The following is a 23420-nucleotide window of genomic DNA, read 5'->3' as shown; positions in this document are numbered from 1 at the left end:
GCATTTACACTTGTCCAATGATACTTACAGTAACTTGTGGCCAGAAAACTCAAGACTTTTTATGTTTTAACCTAGACACATTTGAAGTCTGAAGGCTTATCTATTTCATAACCTTCCGAATCTTACATCTACCAAACATTTCACAAATTGCAAATGAAAATTGTCCTGCGTGTAATCTCACGGTCGTCATGCCAACATGTTCAGTACACAGATGAGCTGCGCCGCGCGTGCAGTTAACGGCTGCAGGTTTTGAACTTGACTAGTTTAGTTAGGACTTTCGCCTGTTAGGCTTTATCTTTCGTTTCCCGTTTATTAATATGGCGGAATGTTTGGTGCCAGATGTCCCTGCTGTAATAATCGCCTTGAAGAATTTAAGCGAATTAGGTAAGAAACTTTCATTAACGGAAAAAAAAAGTTTTTATTTCTAAGTCGTATCTGTTAATATATCGACAAAGACCCTATATCACTTCACTATATCATATAACGTTGAAATACAGTGTTCTCAATGTTTAGGTATGTCAAGTTTTTTAAATTAAATTATCTTCTGATTTATCTGTGCAGTAACATAATTCATTAACACCTTACAGATAAACGACTGAGAGAAGAAGGTGTTTCATTTAGTCAAGAAGCAAGTCACCACCTGAGAGAAATAGCTGAAGCCATTAAAGAGCTGGTATTTATTATTTTAACTGTTTTATGTATATTTATGTATGTCTATGTGATCCCTCACCCACCCGTTGTTAAATACGTTGTTTTTTCCAATAAGTGAAAAGATCATATTTGGGGTGAAAAGCCTTCCCTGCTGCAGGGGCTGTAAAGTACATTGTTTTTGTAAGTGTGGCAAATAGATTTGTTATTAAAAATGTTCAAAGTTTGCTCACATTGACTGATCACAATGGAGATTAATTTGTTTATTAAATACTTTGGATGTTATGAAATGCCAATGTGACTGAAATTAACTGAAAATGTTTCATCCTTTTCTGAAGTAGTTACTTTGAGTATTATCTTAAATTGTTACTCAAAAAAAGCATCTTGCTGTCTCAAATGTATGTTGACTAAGTTGACAAATTTTGAGCTATATCTATTGTCCTTATATTAACATGCAAGTGTGCGGTAAAATGCTCCCTTGACACCTTTTCTTTTCTTTTATTAATGAATTTAAATCAAAACAACCTTCTGTTACTATTTCCTTTGAAAAAAATTGTGTTGCTCTATCAATTTATTAAATCTTGATACACTTTGTGACCAGACAAAAAGCATATTTTACGTAAAGGAATAGTTCACCCAAAAATGAAAATTTTCATAATGAAAATCATTATTGTTTACTCACCCGTGTGTTGTTATAACCCTATATTACTTTCTTTCTTTTTCATAACCTCTTCAAAAGGACACGAAAGTATAATTCAGAAGTTAAATAAATTATTCCATGAGACTCATGATTGTTATGAAAGCATACGATAAGGTTTTATGAGAAACAAACCAAAATCGAATGTGTTATTTAGTGAAAATGTTCACTGACTGTTGATCTCCTGTGCGCATTCATGATAGGGCACGAGAGCAACAGTTCAAGCAGCCCACATGCGGCATTGGGTCGTTCAAGTGATAACTTATATGTTTATATAAAAACAGGTCCACCTCAGCAATAATGACAACAAAACACAACACAGCTGCATACAAAACAGAGAACAGAACTTACTAAACATGTCTGAAGAGTTTGTTGTTGAGGAAATGCATTTCTATGCCCAGCCTTATTTTTCTGAACCTAGTACTCGGAAATCAAACAGAAACATAGAGGCTAAAGGCAGCCACAGTCACACTTTATCCTAACCTGATGGCAAATGACATGCGATAAAATTTAACTTTCTATGTTAAATAGAGTTTTTGTCTTATCCAGCAGTGACGAGCGAAGGTAAGTAATGGTAGCTAGCTGGTAGGTAGCTGTGCAGTGTGTAAACCTCACTCCCCTTGCCTCAAGAGGCACATTAGCAACTAACACTAGGGGATGTAGCCTTTAGCCTCCTTGTTAGCATGCCCACCACCCATTCCTGCTGACGGTGGTTCAAATTCCTTCAGAGTGGGTGAAGCAGGACTGGTTACAGGTAAATTCTGTCGATTGCTTGTTTTCTATTTTCGGCATCGCGTGGGTATCTATCCACTGTGAACTGGCACCGGTCCAAAAACGTTCAATAACTTAGCTGCAAGTAGCCATTATGGGGCCAAGCACCAGCATGGCAACCACTTCACAATACTAAACACATCCCAAAGATCATGTCGCTCCAGGACAGATTTAAACTTTCTGTTTTCAAATTCATTGTGTTATCCACTACACTATACAGAGTTGCCAGTCAGCAAAGGGACATATAGAACTTAGTGGATTTACAGCCGAGCACAGCTGTTACCATAATTAACTTTATTTTCATGTAACTTTTCAACAAAGGGGAAAATAAAAATGTTCTTGGGGAAAAGCCCAGCAACCATTCAGTAAACAGAATTCAAAATCTCCGATATGGCAAGCATTACACCATAGTGAGCACAACACATGGCATGAATATTACATACAAAGCAACCCCACCTACTTCACAAGTCACCAAAAAAGTTAGAGAAACAGAAAAGTTTCACAGGTGCTAAAGAGACATACCAAGCTGAGAGTCAGCAGATTTTCAATAAAAAAATTATTTAAAACGGTGTATTTTATTTTAAATATGTCTGATATCAAACACAACAGAAAGAAAGAACAAACCAGTCATGCTAGTTGCACCAAACTGGTCTCGAACCTGCAACCTGCACACAAATGTGGGTTATCTTTTGAACTATAGGTGGTGCTGTCTCCAAACAGTTCAAGTATAATCAGGACATGATGTTAATGATGCGTACCAATTTTCTTTGAAATCCGACATTGTATTTAAAAGATATCTAATTTTTTTATATATGTCAATATAGTGGAGAGGCTGTATGGCCGATATGGGAAAATCTGGTATCATTTAAATCCACATGACCTAAGGAATCCACAGACACCTCATGGTTTAAGGATATTTTTTACATTTCTTGATACATAGGAGGCGCTATTGCAAAACTCTGCATGTGACCTGAGACCATCGTCCTCATGAGGCATACCAAGATTTGTTTCGATAGGACACATCATTGCCGAGATACAGCTTCAAATCCAATTTTACAGCCACCTTGTTAACTATTTGTTTGTATAACTTTTCAATAAAGTAAATTATCAAACTTCTGTATAATTCATTTTGTGCGGCTTGGTCTGGAGATTATATTGAGCCATTTTGTGAGCAAATCAGGCAAAGTTTGTAGGAGCAGAAAAAAAGGCAAAATGGCATAATCCAAGATATGTCAATTGAAATAATCAAGAGGATAGTAATCAGACAAACTAGAACTGTGTCTATAGGACAAGCTGTTCAAAAGATGTGCACAAAAGTACATTTTATTTTTGACATGGTGGGGGCACTTCCCAAGATATTTGCGCCTCCTTAACTTTTAAATAAAGGCGAAAATCTAAATTCTTTACTATCAATTCTGTGCGGCTCGATCTGGAGATTATTTTGAGCCATTGTTTGGACAAATCGGACAAAGTTTGAAGGATGTGAAACTTTTAAATCTGTAAACATCATTATCCAATATGGCAGCTACTGTAATAGGCAGAGTTATAATGTTCATTTGAAACAGTGAGATGAGAGTAATCAGACAAAAATAAGAATTTTGTTTCTAGGACAAACTGTTCAAAAGATATGAACAAAATAAAAGTGAATTTTTAACTGGTGGTGGCGCTATGGATTTTGTCCTAGAGGTCCCAAATTTGCTATGGGGACTATTCGTGACCACATCTATCAGTGTGCCAAATGTAATGATTTTCCTACGAATGGTCCTGTGAGTAATAATTCTAACAGGTACAATAAGGGCTATCCACCTTCGGTGCATGGCCCCTAATAATACTAACGGACACGACAGGGGCTACAGTCTCTTCGAGGCTTGGCACCTAATAATACTAATGGATGGCAGCTTTGGTGCTTGGCCCCTAATATTAATACTAATGAAAACAATAGATGCCACAGCACCTTCGGTGCTTGGCCCCTAAAAATCAGGCTGGGCATAGAAATGCATAAATTCTTCGACTACAAACTCTTTAGACATGTTTTTAGATAAACAAAAAAAGTTTTCACTTGAATGCCCCTATGTTGCAAGGGGACTTCGTGAACTTTTGCTCTCATACCCTATCATGAACATGCACAGATCAACATTCAGTGAACATTTTCACTAAATAATACATTCGATTTTGTTTTGTTTCTCACCAAACCTTTTTATATGCTTTCATAAAAATCATTAGTCTCATGGAATAATGTATTAAATTCTGAATTATAATTTTGTGTCCTTTTGTGTGCTTGAAGACAATATAAAAAAAATTTAAAAAAAGAAAGTACGTCATAAAGGGTTATAACAACACAGGGGTGAGAAACAAAATGGAATTTTCATTTTTGGGTGAACTAAAAGGTGAACTAAAAGGAACTTTAAGGTGTGCCTTTAGCCCTGTTGTACCCTACTTATTATTAATCATAATTAATATTTTTTAGGAATCATCCAGAAAAACTGCACGTGAGAAACTTGAGGTGGAAACCATTGAGACAAGCAAGCTTCGACAACGAATAATGAACCTAGAGGATGATATCAGGACTGAAATATCAGGTGAGTTTATCTATAAACCCATTTGAAATCTGTTGTATCCATGAAATACGGTACTTGTCTAAATTAACTTATATCTCTGGCTGCAACTCACCTGCAATATGGTGTAGGTAAATGGGAAACTGCTCAAGTAACTTTGTTTTTGTTTTTGTTTTTTAAGCTTCTGTTTCTGCTGCGAGAATATGCAATGCTGCAGAGATGAATCGACTTAATTCTGAGCTGAAAAATATAGTTCATGATATAGAGTCTGTGGAGCAGAGGCAGCAACTCCTTGAACAAGAAAATACTGTTTTTTTGTGAGTCTTCAAACATGAGTTTGAAAATGTAGTCTACTGCCTTTTTATAAAGGTTTTAGCTTCACAATACCAATTAATAACTCTCAGTCAATGGTAAAATGCATGTAAAACTCTTGGTGTTGCCTGTTAACTTTATATTGCAGTCAAGATAAAGACAATGTCAAAGGAAACTATAAAGATGCCATTGATAAGCTGAACCAGCTGCTGTCAGATAAAGCCAGTAAGCAGATTCTGCTATCAGAAAAAAAGAAGGAGATCAAGTCATTAAAGGACCAAATTCTCCAGGTGCAAACAGCATGGAATGACCTTAAAGAAGACATGATACAGAAGAGTAAAACATTTCCTGAAAGAAAACACTCTTTGGAAATGGAGGTAGTCTGAGCATATTTTTTGTACATTTAAAAAAAAAAAAAAAGAGAGAAAGCTCTGGTTAATTTCATATTATTCCCTCTGCAGATAGAGAAAATTGTTCTTGAGATTAAAGAACAAAGAAAAATCAATGCATTAAAGCACACCGAGATTAAACTCATTACATCAGAACTCCAAGACAAGGAGGAGACAATCACACAGTGTAATATTGTAAGCATTTGCACACATTTTACAATGTTGAAATACACTAACCTTAACAAAGGAGCAAAAATGTATAATATTAAATATTACATTAAAGGAATATTCCATGTTCAATACAAGTTAAGGGCAATTGACAGCATTTGTGGCATAATGTTGAATATCACATAAATAATTTTGACTCTCCATCCTTTTCTAAAAAACAAAAAAAAAGATATGGTGAGGCACTTACAACAGAAGTGAATGGGGTTAAAAACCATGTATAATTTGAGCTGTAAATTTGTTTAAATAGTCATTTTTAAATTCATTTTAAAGTGTTAGGTTTTGTTGACATTACAATGTCATGGCAATAACTTTACACAGAAAAAGTTAGTAAGTGATTTTATCACACTAAAATCATGTTAACACTCATATTCTTAATGTCTTGTGGCTATACTTTTGAAATAGGAAGTATTTTCTAATTTACAGACTGGCCCCATTCACTTCCATTGAAGTGCCTCACTGTAAACCATTTTCCTTTAAAGTTTTTTATTATTATTAAGAAAAGGGGATGAGTCTAAATACATTTTTGTGGTAAACAACTTTATGCCACAAATATTATCGATTGAGCTTAACTTGTATTGAACCCAAAATATTCCTTTATAAGTCGCCAATATAACTTATAATGTATCCAACTGGTGTTTCAGCATATCTCACAACTGGAGAAAAATATTGCTAGACTGACTGCATCAAAAATTAAGTGTAAAGAATGTCTCCATGAGAAGATCAGTAAGACAGAGGAACTTGATCAGCAAAAGTAAACCATTAAACTCAGCCATTTGATTACATAAAGCATTGCAATTTGTTTTTTCTTCATCTATGGTCAACAAATAATTTTTAAAATGTATAAATCAATAGGGTGTTTCATGAAAAAGGACTGCTCGAATTGGCAGAAGCATTTGAACAGAAAGTCCAGGCCCTTCAAGAGCAAATCACAGAGGTATGTAGAATTAGACATCTTTGTGAAACTCATGACACAAAACATCTGGCTGTTCCATGTTTAATACTCTCTTTAGAATGGATCTAAATCTCAAATCTGTCTTTAGATGTCAGATCTGAAGCATGAATTGCCTCTGACAGGTCCTGCTGAGCAGCCATCACATTGAGCTTTTAAAATACTTTCCTTCAAAGGCACAATGTGCATAGATGACCTTTGATACAGCTGAGTGCTGGACTGCTCTTAGATGGTATATAGTTCACCAATCAATGAGTGTCTGTCTAGTCTGTATATGTGAGCTCAGCAAAGGAACACTAAGTTGTTGATATTGTATTATACCAACAACTTAGTTGATATTGTATTATATATTAAATGGCATGTTGTCTATTGTGTCCTCTGTATTGTAAACTCAGATTGCTGCTGCTGTCTTGCAAGAGAATTTACCCTTGCGGACAAAGTCTGACTGTCTGTATTTCATTTATGTTTTTTACCAAAGTCAAATGAAAAAAATAACAAATAGTATTTTTAATAAGGAAAATTAAGCCTATTTTTTGCATTGTTTATTGTGCAAATATAAATATAAGTACACACAATAATTCCAATAATTGTTGCAAATTATTATAAAAATAATGACAATAATTCTTTGCATTATTGCATTGCATTGTGAATTTTTGTATGACAATTCAGCACTCGAGAAACAAATATTGTCATTAAAAACAATGTAAAACAATGCAATAATACACTCACTGAGCACTTTATTAGGAACACCTGTACACTTACTTATTCATGCGATTATCTAATCAGCCAATCATGTGGCAGCAGTGCAATGCATAAAATATGGGTCAGACCCTTCAGTTAATGTTCACATCGGAATGAGAAAAATTTGATCTCAGTGATTTCGACCATGGCATGATTGTTGGTGCCAGACGGGCTGGTTTGAGGATTTCTGTAACTGCTGATCTCCTGGGATTTTCACACACAACAGTCTCTAGAGTTTACTCAGAATGGTCAGAACAGAAAAACATCCAGTGAGTGGTAGTTCTTCAGACAGAAATGCCTTGTTGATGAGAGAGGTGAATGGAGAAGGGCCAGACTGGTTCAGACTGTCCAAAAGCTATGGTAACTCGGATAACTACTCTCTACAATTGTAGTAAGCAGAACAGCATCTCAGAATGCACAACACATCGAACCTTGAGGCAGATGGGCTACAACAGCAGTGTTCCTAAAAAAGTGCTGAGTAAGTGTATATTAGTAGGCTTAAATAGACCTAATAATAAATGCTATTTATTTTTGTTTTTACTTTTGACTTTGGGTTGATATATGACCTATCTTTTTCTTTGAGACATTCACTAGGGATGGGCGATAACACTTATTTTCTTACAATCTGATACCAAGTACTTTTAGGCCAATATCGCCAATATCAATACCAATACCGATACCTCTATTAAACTCAATTTTTACGAATTATTTGGATAAAATTAGTAACTTTATTATTACTGACATTTTTTTATATATTTATGGGCCTAAACAGAAGATTATTAGGCTGCTTTGTTTATCGTTGAAAAATTAGTTAGTATAAGCCACATATAAAACCTCAAAATTAACCATAGATATTATTATATGGTTATTATTACTAAAACCAAGTTACCATATGGATACTACAAAAATGCTGTAGTAAAACCATGGTCAAAACTTTTTTTTTTTTTTTTTGGTTACTGCCAAAAAGAAGAATTAAAAAACATAGTTACTACAGTCATGGTTAATACAATATTGCTACAATAAATCCATGGTAAGTTTTCATAAGAGTATCATTTATTAATGAGGATAAAAGATCGTTATCAATATTTTAACACCTCTGAATTGAAATAAACCTGTAAAAATTGTCACACAAGCCCATTATAATACGTCACGTCTAGGTTTGTCATTACTTAGTGCGAATAACTCCAGATGCTTTTTTTCTGTCATTACCTCAGGAAAGCACTGCTTCCCCTTTGAACGAGCGCTATGACTGAAAGGGTGAGCGCTGTCTGACTGCTGGTGTATTTTAGCATTTCTGTGGAAGAACAAATTGTTCCGGTACCATTCAACAATTCGCTCATATAATCCTTTTTTCCACTTCGAAGCTTATGAGATGCATTAATATTCATGTAATATAAATAATAAATCACTTGTTATAAAAAAAACTTTATATATTTTTATGTGAGGATCGATATTCTTGATACCTCATCAGTATCAGAAGTATCAATACTTAAGTATCAATCCGCCCATCCCTAACATTCACCCATCCAAGTGATCCTCTATAGAGCAGAGCTAAATTTGAGACAGATTTCTAATAATATTAGGAGCCTTGATTTATCCTCAGATTGAAAACAAGATGGAGGAGGAACAAAAAATTAAACGTGCTCTGTCAGAGGCCATAGCTAATCTGTCAGACATATTCAGCACTCAGAGGAAAGAGGAAGATGATGCGATTGCCAAACAACGTAGTCTGACCAAACGGTAGATTTGTCTCTTTATACTCTTTCTTCTTTGCTTTATAACAATGACCTCAAATGACAATAGAAAATACATACAGTACTTCAAATGATTGTTAATATTTTTTTTTTTTTTTTTAGGTTAGAGGAATCTAAACAGAGACATGAGGAACACATTATGTCCACTGCCAAATGTAAAATTGAAATAAAAAATATGAAAGAAGAGATGAGACAGCTTCATGAATCTAACATGTACGATCCTGTCTTCTGTTTATGGTTTAATCTTTCAGCAAGGTTATTTCATGTCTTTATTTGTACGGTTGTGCATTCTCACAGAATCGGTGTAGATTTGTTTAAAAAAAGCCTGGAAGAATTGGAAAGTCAGTTAGCCAAAGAGCACATAAGCAGGTGTGTTCAACCATTTAATTTATTAATATTTATTTTTGTCTTCCTTTTAAATATGTATATGAAGGTGGTAAATCTCACAAAGCCAGTCAAGGACATGTCCAGGTCATATTTCACCCGATGTTAAAAAACAACAACAACAAAAAAACATTACATTTTACTTACAGAAAAAGGATTCTTCGATTTGGACCATTAGAATTTTTTGCAATGTGATATTTTGAGACAACTCTCATTATCTTAGCATAATATATATTTATATATAAGATTTTTTACGTATATATATATAAAACCATAAATATATTATATATTTTAGTGTATCTAATTATTTGTAGTAAGGTGTTCCACACGATGATGTTACAATGACATAATTTTGTTGTTTACAAAATGTTTTAGAAGTACATTACACCAAAAATCGTGCAAATGCCTTTATGGTTTTTTAAGATATGAGCAATCAAATGTATTGGTCCAAAAAACAGGGCCAATATGTTTGATTGCTCATATCTTTAAAAACAAATTATATATATATATATATATATCAGCATGTAATACAATTTTTCGCAATACAATAATAAGTGACGTTTTTTACTGATTTTTCATTAGTATTTGTTTATACGTGGTAGTGTTTGTTTCACTGACTTTATGCTGATTTAAATTAAAAACATCATTACATTTAAGTATTTTTCCTGTAATACAGTCTAATTAATACATTAGATTAATAAGAATCTAATACGAATCACCATTGAGATTAATCAGAATTACTAAAACACTATGTTTTTAATTGTGCTTCGTAATGCATAATGCAGTTTCTTATTTTATTCTTATGATTTCATGCGAAATGGGACCTGGATGCGTTTTTGTGAGATTCACCCAAGAATATCTTCTGTTAACATGGTCAATCTTTACCTCATAAACATTTTACACACAGGGTAGCATCTGAGGCTGAGAAAGAGAAAATTTCTCAGTCTCTCAAGACTCTTAAAGAGAAACATGAAGAGCATTTAAGCGAGGCCAACGCAGCCATCAAACTAACAAAGAAGAGATATAAAGAACTGCTTGAGGAGGTCTGACAGAATCACTTCACAAGAGTTGTGCTATACAGAGATATCATTGTATCTAAGGCGTGTTGTTTTTTTATAGGAGAAGAAACTTCAAGATCATGTGTTATTGAGTTCAGTGATCGAGGGCCTTACAGAGAAGCTGGCAAATGCTGACAAAGAAAGAATACAAATGGAAATGGACTACCAGGCAGAAATTCAACAGTTTACAGTACAAGAGAGTCTATATGTTGAGCTTAACATTAACCAAAATTAACAAGTGATGTAAAAGTATTGTAAATTGTTAGTTCATGTGAACTAATGTTGTTAACTAATGTTAACAAATACAACCTTATTGTAATGTGTTACCGCTAAATCAAATGTCATTAAAGCTGTATGTAGTTTGGCTATGCTTGCATGTATTGGCTACCTAAATAAAATGTACTTCTTGTGTTTTCAAAAGAGGGACGCAGAATCAATCACACAAGCTCGCCAAGAGAAAGAGCAGGAGCTCAAGGTCCAGGAGTCAATTTTAGAGAAGGTTGAGTCTCAGTTTGATATTGATCATCTCAGACATCAGATTTTACAGAAACAAACAGCAGGTACCTGGCTAAATTTCGACTCTACTCATATAGCTCAACACTTCATATTATATGAACTGTGAAGCTATCTATATTGTTTCAAATGGCAGTTTCTCCATTACATTTTTCCATTGTAAATTGGGTAATTCAGCAATGGCGATGCAAAATGTCCATGTTTAAAAAAGTTAAAAACATTTTTCATTTTTGTTTTTTCGATAAAAATAAACCGAATCCACACTAAGTTTTCATTTGAAAACACATTTGTTTTGCAAATCCACATTGGAAAATAACATTTTCGAAATGTTCTCCATAACTGCTTATTTTCGAAAACGATGACGTTAAGTCATCAAATGTTTTCAAATGAAAATGGATTAGTGTGGACGTGGCCTTAATCAGATATTCGTCAGTTGTGTAAATAAACAAATTAATTCCATTTTTAAATGAGAAATAAGTTAGTAGGGTATACTAATATGTGAATAAGATTTATTTGTGAAAAAAATTCAAATACTGTACAAATGCCACATTAATGACCAACTTCTACTGAAGATGTAACAATATTTTAATTATCTTTTTTTCTTCTTCTTCTTTACCAGAGTTGAAAAGCCAAACAAAATATTTTAAGCTCTCGATTCAGGAAGTCACAATGCAGACTGCAGCTCTGCTAGAACCAAAGGTTAACATTTACTCAGTTTTTCATACAGTATTTCCTATTTGTGTACTATTCATTGTATTTCATTTATGGCTTTTAATTTGTCCCATTTGTCCCATTTCTGTCATGTAGGAAGACTTAAAGAGAGAGTTGGAGACCATGAGGGCAAAGCATATTGAGATGTTATCTTTTCACACTGCAGAGATATGTGCCATTGAAAAAAACATATATGAGAACGGGGTTATGCTGGAACAAGTTAATATGGAAAACAGTCGTCTGCATCTGGTAAATAAGTGCATATTTTGTCAAACATTCCATTAATCAACAGCACAGACACTTATCCATGTTTGTACATGTCACAAGAAATTTCTTCAGCAATGCTTTCTGTACTTGCAGTGTATTGAGCAAATGAAGGAAGACATATCTAATGCAAAAAAAGAAAAGGAGAAGTATACTCAAGAGGCCGAGTGGATGAAAGACGCAGTGCAGTCCCTTTTTAGTGAGTGTGTTGCCAATCAATTTGACACTTTACAGTAAGCTACTCTTACAGTGTGATGATCCAACATGCTGGTCAGTTCTTAACTCTGGATGGATGTCTTTGATTGCTCTTAGATACACTCTGCTATTCCCTGATAAATTTTACTTTTCCTTCCAGAGAGTCTGATGGATGTCTTTGCTACAGAAATCGTGCTTACTGAGGTACGAGCAAGAATAAATGGCATGATACAATGCAGTTAAAGGAAGCTTGCCATTTCAATACAAGTTAATCTTTGCCCTTCTGATTGTCACATGTGACTTTGTCCATGAAAACAAACAAAAATGGTCACAAATGATCTCTTCTATTGTTTTGGATCATTCCACTCAGAATACTTGCCATGACGACGTAACGGCAGTAAAACCTGCAATTGATTTTATCCGAATAAAATCGTGTATAACTGAGTTTTATCACACTAAAAACATAGTAACATAATTTTGTGGCTATGTTTTGAAACACTGTGTATTTTAACATGCATGGACTGGCCCCATTAATTCCATTGTAAGTGCCTCACCGTAACTGCATTTTTTTGGGACAAGTTGAAAATATGTTCATGTAAATAATTGCTCTGTGTTAACCAACATTATGCCACAAAAGCTGTTGATTGAGTCTTACTTATGTAATGAACCCAGAACATTTCTTTAAGACAACTTTATAAGTTCAGCAAAAAAAGAAATGTCCCTTTTTCAGAATTATACATCCTATTTTAAAGACAATTTTGTAAAAATCCGAATAACTTTACAGATCTTTATTGTAAAGGGTTTAAACAATGTTTTCCATGCTTGTTCAATGAACCATAAACAATAAATGAACATGCACCTTTGGAGCAGCCATTAACACACTAACAGCTTACAGATGGTAGGCAATTAAGGTCACAATTATAAAAACTTCGGACACTAAGAGACCTTTCAACTGACTCTGAAAAACACCAAAAGATAGATGCACAGGGTCCCTGATCATCTGCGTGAACATGACTTAGGCATGCTGCATGGAGGTATGAGGACTGTAGATGTGGCCAAGGCAATAAATTGCAATGTCTGTACCATGAGACACCTAAGACCGCCACACCTAAGACGGGAAGGACTGCTGATTATCCTTGCAGTGGCAGACCATGTGTTACAACTCCTGCACAGGATCAGTACATCCGAATATCACACCTGCGGTACAGGTACAGGATGGCAACAACAACTGCCAAAGTTACATCAGGAATGCAAAATCCCTCCACCAGTGTTCAGACTGTAAGCAATAGGCTGAGAGAGGCTGGACTGATGGCTTGTAGGCCTGTTCTAAGGCAGGTCCTTACCAGACATCACCGGCAGCAACGTCGCCTATGGGCACAAACCCACCTTCACTGGAACAAACAGGACTGGCAAAAAGTACTCTTCGGTGAAAAGTCGCGGTTTTGTCTCACCAGGGGTGATGGTCAGACTCGCATTTATCGTCAAAGGAATGAGTGTTACACCGAGGCCTGTACACTGGAGCGGGATCGATTTGGAGGTGGAGGGTCCGTCATGGTCTGGGGTGGTCTGTTACAGCATCATCGGACCAAACTTGTTGTCATTGTAGGCAAACTCAATGCTGGTCGTTACAGGGAAGACATCCTCATGTTGTACCCTTCCTGCAGGCTCATCCTGACATGACCTTCCAGCATGACAATGCCATCAGCCATACCGCTCATTCTGTGAGTGATTTCCTGCAAGACAGGAATGTCAGTGTTCTGCCATGGCCAGCGAAGAGCCCGGATCTCAATCCTATTGAGCATGTCTGGAGCCTATAATGTGCCCAGGGGTAACAGATTTATTCCATCTGTTAGTCACATGTCTGTGAAACTTGTTCAGTTGATGTCTTAGTTGTTGAATATTTTTATGTTCATACAAATATTTACACATGTTAAGTTTAACGAAAATAAAAGCAGTTGAAATTGAGAGGACATTTCTTTTTTATTGAGTTTATAAATCTCTCTCTCTCTCTCTCTCTCTCTCTCTCTCTCTCTCTCTCTATATATATATATTCTTGTTGCACTCTAATCTTTCTTGGATACTACTATTCTGATGCAATTGAAACTTTGTAAAGCAGCACTTTCGTACCACTGTCTCCTTAAGATGAATCACTTAATATATATAATTCCTCACTTGTAAGTCGCTTTGGATAAAAGTGAATAAATATAAATGTTGGAATCGGACTGCACTGGTCTTGCTGTATGTTTCATGCTGTAGATTTAGTAGAGAAGCGCTATCAATAAATAATGCAGCAGCAAACACTGTCAAGAGTATTTTTTGCTGAGTTTAGTTCAAATTACACACTTTAGTGCAGGAATATTAGAAGTTCTTCACCAAAATTATGAGCAGCACCTTTAGTGCATTACTTTTATTTTTTTACAAACTGAGGGACGAGTCGATTTATTTTCTGTGGTAATATAAACTGTAATCTCTTGAACCTGGAATGTACCAACTTTGTAATGTGTTTTCTGATGTGGCAATTGAAATTCTCTTTTTTGTATTTTAAGTTTTGCAACAAGATTCACACATCCTATTTTACTTTAATAAATACAGTAAATGAACTAATGAGGATTCTCTCTTATTAGGAATCTGCAGAGAGAGACCAAAAGGTCATGGAGACCATAGGCAAACTCGTGGTCAAGATTCAGAAAAGGAAACATCACATCAGTGACATCAATAACAGGCAGGAGAATGAGTTAATGGGCATACGGTCTATGTTAGAGAATCCAAACTACAAAAGACTGGAAATTAACAGTCCCATAATAAATTAGTTTGGAAGAGTATATAAAAAAATCTGATCACAACAATGCAAAAAGCTGTCACAATACTTTATTTAACAAGTCAAACACGGGTGACAAACATACATTTTTATAGATCTTATGGTCTTTGATTTAACACGACCAATGTGTAAAACATCACATAAAATGTTCTGTTTAAAACATCTCAATTAACTTATTCCACATGTATTTGTAGAACTTCCATTTTAATATACGTAAAAACAATAAATCTTGTCAAGTTGCAAAGATCAGAGTCTAGAGAACTTTAAAAACAATATAGAATAATTCTCACAATACAATGTGTAGGCAGATTTACAGTACTTCAGCAGCAGCAAAACGTATGTTCATATAACTCCACATGCAAATACGATTTTTGTCATACAATATGGATTTTATAGTGTTAAGCTAACATTGGTAAACTGCACGTGGAAAAGGGAAATACAACTACATTTATGGCACAGAAAAGTTTTACATCTTTTGAATAAAGTAACTTCAGGGCACTCTGGAAATTCACAGACCAGCTGTTTCATATAACACAAACAAATCATCCGTCACATTGTACATTTTTATCCATTCATGAAAATATATCTCAAAGTACCAAAATCTGAACAAAAAATATTTATCTTTCAGTTACCAAAATTTACAGATACATTTTCCAAAATTATGAGCAAGTGCATGTGTAGCACTATTGTGGAACATGTTTGGAAAGCAGGATTTGAAGTTCCAAAGAGAAAAAAAAAAAAAAGAGCATACTTCACAAATGTTCTCTATGCCACCATATGTCTCTGTAGTTTGTTTTATTTTAAGAACAATAAAGCATCCTTATTCACAATGTAAGAGCAGCATACACAACACAAACTTCATGGCTACATACTATTCCATGAGCAATGACAAAATGTTTCATTTATGGCTCTTTGGTGTCCGTGCCAAAGGTCTTTTTAAATTACAAGTCTATGCACCGTCATTGTAACATGGTAGAGGTGAGCCTCCTAAAAAGTATATGACATCAGTGTCCATTTCCACCCTCAGATAGAATTCTGTTTGGCTCTGTGAACCTTGCTGTCAGTAAGTAGAATAGGGCAGGTCCAGGCACAAGAGCCAACAGAGGCAAATCTTGCTCCAGTTTATCCAGTCGGGAAATTGAGATGATACCATAGGCATGCAGAAGCCAATGGCTGAAGAGAACCACAAGCCTTTTCTTCTTAGCGACAAGGTTTTTGAAAGACTGTGGGAGAGAATATGGCAAAAATACTTAATGCATTTCTTTTTATTTCAATATGACATAGATAAGGTGTTGAAATGAATGATTATTGTGAGCGTGCACATAAAACCAACAAATGGCGCAGGTCATATTTACCTGTATCTCCGAAGCGGACATATAAACAGCCAAGGTGACCAAAGATAAGACCAAAATAATAAAAGGGAATGCATAATCTGATAAAACAAGAAATACACAATGATTAACATTAACTTCAAGTGTTCAAATACAGGATTTGTCTCTGAAGCTCATCTGGTATAGCATGCAATAGCAATGCCAAATTCATGGGTTCAATTCTCAAGGAACACACAGGCTATATTTAGAATGGAATACTAGCTTGCTTACTAACTAAAAACGGTGCAGTATACACTAAGTGCTGCCTAATGTTATTTAAAATGTTTGAAACATTAGGCATTAATCCACAATAAATGTTTCAAACAGAAAACACTGCAAAGAATTCATTCTTTATACAGCCTCTTAAAGGCCAGGGAGATCATTTATTTTCGGAAATAGTTCCGCATTAACTCACAATCAGTTTTGCGTTCCCTCACAATAGTTTCATTTCTTTGCAATGGTTTGCATTCTCACAATAACTTTTCCATTTCCTTGGAATACGTTTTCAGTTCCCTTAAAATAAATTGTGTGTTCCCTCACAATAAGTTTTGCATTTCCTTGCAATATTTTCATGTTCCCTAGGCAATATTTTCAGGGTTCCCTTGCAATACGTTTCACGTTCCTCACAATAAGTTTTGCATTCCCTCGCACAAAAAACATGTATTCTAGTAATGTTGTAATAACCGTGTTTTTTCGGCAGAAACCATGGACTGGATACAAGTTACCATGGTTTTATTACCGTTATACTGTAGAATCCATATAGTTACTATGGTTTTACAATAGTATGGATAGATAAGGTTTTACTAAATAAACATGGTTATTTAGGGTATCCATGGTTTTACAAGAGTAACCACAGCTGAATTATGGTATTTGTAGTACAACCATAGCATAGTTCCCACTCTTTACAAGGCACAATTTTTCAGGACATTTTATGCTCCCAAAACACCCACCTCATGTTTACGCACATGTGGGGAAAAGAGGATGCGGGTGCGGCCCGGGACAGGGCATCAGTGAAGCGTGTTTCAGTGCTAGAGAAAAATATTCAAGAATACAGTGCAGAAAGATCAGATATGATGTAACTGTTGTTTTGTCGCGCTGCTCACTAGAGATGATGAAAGGGCGTAACAGTCGTCATAATGTCTTTCATTCAAGATGGAATCAATCTGGGATCCGGAACTTGGTTTTTAGCAACACGCATGCCTAGATGTAGAACACAGGCTAAATATAGAAAATTACTCAAAAGCTTATCGTCGATATCATGTTGAGTTTATCGTGATAAATACTGATATCGTTTTATCGCCCAGCCCTATTTTGAAGTGCACATCACTTGCAGGTGATTTATTTATTTAATTAAATCAGGGACCTTTTTAGTTTAATTATCACATATCAAAATTTGTATTTTATAATTGTACATTCAAACATTCATTTACATCCAAATATGTCATATTTCATGACATTCTGTGTTTTATTACTAATGGCATTTATGACTAGATTTTGTGTTTCCGCGTACTAGATGTGGTAACCGTAGTGTAAGCTGACTCCAATCATTGAATTATTGAAAATTAATTCACATTCTGAGGTATTAAGGCCGAATCACCACACTACCAACCCAGTGTGAATTCTTTATTTATTTATTTTTAAATCAGTGGTCCAACTGTCATCATTATGCACAGCCGGTGGCAGTGACAAAAATATACGAATTTGTGTATTTGACTCCTATTCCGATTCCTGATCGTTATCATGTTTTTGTGCATGTAACGAAAACTTTGCTAGCGACACCGTCACACCATTTTATTATTCTAAAATATTTTCCAGGACAAATAATTGTTTTCCAGGACATTTCCATGACTGGAAAACTGCATTTGCAAAATTCCAAGTTTTCCAGGACGTGTGGGAACCCTGCATAGGTTTTACTACAAATAACATAGTTCAAAAATGGTTACTATAGTGAGACAATGGTTAATTTATTGCGAGGGAATGCGAAACAATTTCAGAAAACAAATTCCCTCTCTGTCCAAAAAATGACTCTGTAATATGCTGCAGTAATAGTGAGAGTCATATGTTAGTATTCTATTCCGAACATAGTCACATACTAATGAAAATGTTTGGTAAAATTGGCTCTCAGCCATGTAGTGTATGTAAACATTCCAGGTTCTTCTATGAAAACTTTTGCACTCACATAGAAGACCTCCCCCAACAGCCTGGAGTACAGTCAGAATAGGGAAGAAATAGAGCGCTGCGTAGATGCTTTTGAAACGATCCGTCTTGCCTAAACCACACGCAATCTTTTTAACCAACAGAGGCCGCAGCATCATCATAAAGGCCAGACAGAAGGCGTAGTAGATCAACACAATGGTGTACCTAGAAAACAACACAAAGCACAGGGCATAGTACATGAACCATATGGAAAACTTATACATAATTGTATCTCAAATCAAATAAAACTCATATGAAAGATTGTGATAAGAGCACTCACAGAGGGAACACGGCCTCCTGCGTGCAGTGCAGTGTGGTCACATAGTCAGGGCTGGGGTTGTACAGCATGGTGTACCAATCAGAAAGCATCTTAACCTTACAGGAGCGAATGGCTAGCAGGCCAACAGGATCGCTGAGCAGCAGAGTCACTACAGCAGCAGCCGTGCACTCAAACAGGGCAGTGATATGCTGGAAAAGTGCACTGGAACTGCAGATTACATTAATAGAATCAACATCACATTGTAAGTGTCCTAAAATGTACTTAAACAGCATTATTGTTTTATATCAGTGTATTGTTTTGAGGTATCTTGCTCTAGGTACAAACAATATTGTCTTAGATTTAGCCATCTGATATTGTTTGTGGCATTGGTAAGAGGAAGAATTATTATTGACTACCTTTTCTTCCCCGAATACCACTCAATAAAGAACCAGTGAAGGACTAGAGGCAGCATGGCCATGAAACCCAAGTACAGCCAATCATATAGCTCAGGAGATCCAGTGCATTTCTCGCAAATCTTCTGGATGTTTGTCCTCTGGCCACGAGGGCAAACCTTGATAATGAGAATAATAACAAAGATTATTTATAGTTTAAATTAATCTAAACCATGGATTCAAACTGTATCCTGTACACAAAGCACCACTAAACTGTACAATCTTTCATATCATACTAATCACATTAGGTTTTATGAGACAGGTCAGATTGCGGTTGCATTTGTTTTTACATATGATATACATTAAATAATAAAATATTAAATGGACAGAGGTTTTTCTCAAAACACAACACTAATTATGAAAAAGTTAAATGAACAAAATGCATGGTGGTTGATGGTGTATGTACACAGCTGTGCTGTTTAGCATACTGCACTCTTGCATTAGTATACAGAGAGCAATTTTAATTAGCTGGTTTAACAATACATGTGCTTTATTTGATATATCAGGCATTTACCCCACATTCTCCTTCAATGGACTCGTTTATGATGGTTCTTCCACAGTACAGCCCAGGACAGGTCGAGCTCATTGCTACTGCTACAGCTACAGCTAAAGCAAAACCACACAACATTAAAGATTTTGTGCAAATGACATACTTCAAATTAAAACATAGACGTCAAAATAAATTCAAAAGAACTGAATTAAAAATATTTTAATTTGAATTTCGTTGTTATTACACCCAACTAGCGACTCTTTTTACAGAAATTCCAGCCAAACACGGTTGAAAAGTCACTGTCATTAGCTGATTGTCGTTAATATGGCTAATCATAACATACCCATATCATATGAGTAGCATTACAGAACAATCAATCGACCAGTTAATTTGATCAGTTTATGTTAAAATGCGAAAATATTTTCGACGTCACAGCAACCGGAAACTCTCCGTCTTCTTTGTTGGATGTCGGGCGTGGCGTTGTAAAGTCGACATGTGACAGCGCCACTGACTGGTTTGAGAGCGATATACACATTCATTGATTCCTTCACAAAACATACAAAAGTAAACATAGTTTTCGCTGAAATTCAACCGTTTTTTTAACAGCAGCTTTTGTTATTATTTTAAAATCATAATAAATTAATATGGGCTCTCCTTTCACCATTCCAAGAAGCTTTCAGGATCGTTGCTGTTTATTACTGTTCATGTTATTTTATGTTCTTGTTTATTTTGATGACAGTGTCAGTTATAATACCATTTACCATAGTTTTATTAATTTGTAGTAAGAATAAAGTAAACAGGTAAATACCATGGTACATGGGAGTCTGTCAAGAAGGCTTCGCCCAACAAAATGTTAACAATACATTTTGCATGGCCCATTATTATATAACAGTTTACTATAACTTAGCAAAACTAATATAGTGAAACACCTGCAGACAGACAGACAGACAGACAGACAGACAGACAGACAGACAGACAGACAGACAGACAGATAGATAGATAGATAGATAGATAGATAGATAGATAGATAGATAGATAGATAGATAGATAGATATTTATTTTATTAAGGGTGACATATGTAGGGCTTTTTAAAGGAACAGTTCACCCAACAATGAAAATTATCTCATCATTTACCTACCCTCAAGAAATTTCAGATGTGTATGACTTGCTTTCTTCTGCTAAACACAAACAAAGATTTTAAGAACAATATTTCAGCTCTTTAGGTCAATACAATGCAAGTGAATGGTAGCCAGACATTTGAAGCTCCAAAAAAAAAACACAAACGCAGCATAAAGTAATCCATACGACTCTAGTGGTTTAATAGATGTCTTCTGAAGCAATATGATCACTTTGGGTGAGAAACAGACCATTATTTATATCCGTTATACTTTAGTATGTGAAAGAAAGTGAAAGTGGATATTTAGAGTAAAAGGGATATTGATTGGTTTCTAACCCACACCTATCATAGAGTATAACTTCTGAAGACATGTATTAAACAACTAGAGTCTTATGGATTACTTTTATGCTGCTTTTAGGAGTTTTTTGAAGCTTCAAATGTCTGTTCACTATTCACTTGCATTTTATGGACCTACAGAGCTAAGATATTCTTCTAAAAATGATTTGTGTTCAGCAGAAGAAAGTCATGCACATCTGGGATGAGTAAACGATGAGAGAATTTTATTTTGGGGGGAAATTATCACATTAATATATAATGACAGTAGGCATAAATTTGTGCGATAATGGTAACGTGCGCATGTTTGCATCAGGTCGCTGCGTGCGCACTAGGCACAACAAATGGAACCAATCTTCGTAAGAAAGTACGTAATTCAGTTCCTGTGCCATGGCAACGGCTTCAAACGTCACGGGGAGGTGCAGGAGCTTGCATCTGTATCCTAGAAATAGAATGAGGGGATAGAACGCCGCTTACTGATGTGTTAAAATAGGCAGGGCTCAATGGCCCGGACGTTGTCTCTGATTTGTCAAAAACTCTGGGTCAAAATAATAAAGCTGTGACCCAAACGACATACTATAAACTGTGCACTTTTAAAATATACTATGCTCTCAGCCATGTAGTGTATGAATTTAAAAGTGTAGTATCATCCCAAATTGAACACTTAACGGGTTTTTTTTTTTACTACACAGAAGCATTATCCATTTAACAGCTGACGGAAGTGACGTTTCAGACGCATGTGAAGCGTTACCGCTAGCTTTAGCAGGTTAGCCAATATACGTTTAGAAGAATCAGAATCAGAATGAGCTTTATTGCCAAGTATGCTTACACATACAAGGAATTTGTTGGTGACAGAAGTTTCCAGTGTACAAACAATACAGCAACAAGACAGAGATAATAATAAAATAAAAAATAGAATAAAAATAAAAAGTGAATAGAAAATATAAGTATAGAAGTCTGTGTGTGTGTGTACAATAAACAAATCTGTTATATACCGATGCAAGGGAATGTATGGCAGAAGAGGTAGAGTATGTTGGATAAATATAAACAGACTAAGCTGTGTATTGCACATAATTATTGTTCAATGGGGCAGTTTTGTTTTATTTATATTTTATCCACTTTTCTCCCAATTTTGAATGCCCAATTCCCACTACTTATTCGGTCCTTGTTGTGGCGCGGTCACTCACCTCAATCCGGGTGGCGGAGGACAAGCCTCAGTTGTGTCCACTTCTGAGACATTCAATTTGTGCATCTTATCACGTGGGTCGTTGTGCTCATGCTACACTCTTTGATCCATGCACAACTTACCATGTGCCCCATTGAGAGGGAGAACCACTAATCATGACTACGAGGAGGTTACCCCATGTGACTCTACCCTCCCTTGCAACCGGGCCAATTTTTTTGCTTAGGAGACCTGGCTGGAGTCACTCAGCACACCCTGGATTCAAACTCGTGACTCCTGGGATGGTAGCCTGAGGGAAAAAACTGTTGCTGTGCCTGACGGTTCTGGTGCTTTGTGTTCTGTAGCGCCGGCCAGAAAGCAACTGTTCAAAAAGGCAGTGGGCTGGGTGAATATGGTCCAGAGTGATTTTTCCAGCCCCTTTCCTCACTCTGGAAGTGTACAGTTCTTGAAGGTTTCTTCAAGGGTTCTTCACGTTCTTTTAAGATACAAGTTCAACACTTGTATCTTAAACAACATACATATTACATGCATAAACAGCTTGGGATGATGGTAAAGCATTCAACTCACATTTGTATGGCGCTGTATACACTGAAGTTCACCAGCTGCTACATTCTTCATTATTTACAATTGTTTTGTCAGACCAGCAATGCAGCCAGGTAACTCCATCCCTTCCGCTATCTATGGCAAGCCACATGCGCCAAGTGCATGAAATGTCCAACATTCCACACTCCGTTTTGATGGTTGAAAAGTGCATCATCCATGTACACTTTTTTTTGCTGCATTTTCAGTGTAAACATACTCACACTACAAAATGGCATAGAATATTGCAGAAGTGTGCAGTTTGGGATGCATCTTAAAATTCTCTATTTTAACTCCTCACTGTGTATTTTCAATATTTTTCAAGCTGTTCAGCTTGTAGTCCAAAATCCCAGAAGTCTAATTCTCAATGGGTTCCCTCTTGATTTTCCTATTGATTTTTATTATGGGGTTTTTGAACTTATGTATAAAATAAGGTCTGTGGTAAAGATTACTT

The 23420-nt window shown here is 35.6% G+C and overlaps 2 protein-coding genes across 2 annotated transcripts; one reads left to right on the top strand and one right to left on the bottom strand.

The window, feature by feature from the left end:
- The first annotated feature begins 317 nt into the window (after positions 1-317).
- On the top strand, positions 318-14984 carry ccdc175 (coiled-coil domain containing 175). Its single transcript, XM_052145236.1, has 19 exons — positions 318-384; positions 588-673; positions 4584-4695; positions 4853-4988; positions 5132-5360; positions 5445-5567; positions 6242-6351; positions 6453-6534; positions 8894-9030; positions 9147-9257; positions 9342-9413; positions 10336-10471; positions 10548-10676; positions 10908-11046; positions 11619-11698; positions 11807-11959; positions 12071-12173; positions 12330-12373; positions 14794-14984. The coding sequence occupies exons 1-19, from the start codon at positions 318-320 to the stop codon at positions 14977-14979; spliced, it is 2235 nt and encodes a 744-aa protein (XP_052001196.1). The 3' UTR covers positions 14980-14984.
- A 41-nt stretch (positions 14985-15025) lies between these two features.
- On the bottom strand, positions 15026-20229 carry jkamp (jnk1/mapk8 associated membrane protein). Its single transcript, XM_052145674.1, has 7 exons — positions 20098-20229; positions 19779-19870; positions 19229-19383; positions 18834-19040; positions 18537-18718; positions 16343-16419; positions 15026-16210 (listed from the first exon to the last, which is right to left on the bottom strand). Exons 1-7 carry the CDS (start codon positions 20099-20101, stop codon positions 15992-15994), a joined length of 936 nt encoding a protein of 311 aa, XP_052001634.1. The 5' UTR covers positions 20102-20229; the 3' UTR covers positions 15026-15991.
- Positions 20230-23420: the final 3191 nt, after the last annotated feature.

Source organism: Xyrauchen texanus, chromosome 16 (assembly GCF_025860055.1).
Source record: "Xyrauchen texanus isolate HMW12.3.18 chromosome 16, RBS_HiC_50CHRs, whole genome shotgun sequence".
NCBI classification, from domain to species: Eukaryota; Metazoa; Chordata; class Actinopteri; order Cypriniformes; family Catostomidae; genus Xyrauchen; species Xyrauchen texanus.
This window is presented reverse-complemented; position numbering and strand designations above follow the sequence as displayed.

Coding starts and splice junctions, on each gene's coding strand:
- ccdc175 (XM_052145236.1), top strand. CDS start 318: ATGGCGGAATGTTTGGTGCCAGATGTCCCTGCTGTAATAATCGCCTTG. Junction 5,361..5,444: donor AACACTCTTTGGAAATGGAG/GTAGTCTGAGCA, acceptor TTCCCTCTGCAG/ATAGAGAAAATTGTTCTTGA. Junction 9,031..9,146: donor CAACGTAGTCTGACCAAACG/GTAGATTTGTCT, acceptor TTTTTTTTTTAG/GTTAGAGGAATCTAAACAGA.
- jkamp (XM_052145674.1), bottom strand. Junction 19,384..19,778: donor CCATTGAAGGAGAATGTGGG/GTAAATGCCTGA, acceptor CTCATTATCAAG/GTTTGCCCTCGTGGCCAGAG. Junction 16,211..16,342: donor TGTCCGCTTCGGAGATACAG/GTAAATATGACC, acceptor TCTCTCCCACAG/TCTTTCAAAAACCTTGTCGC.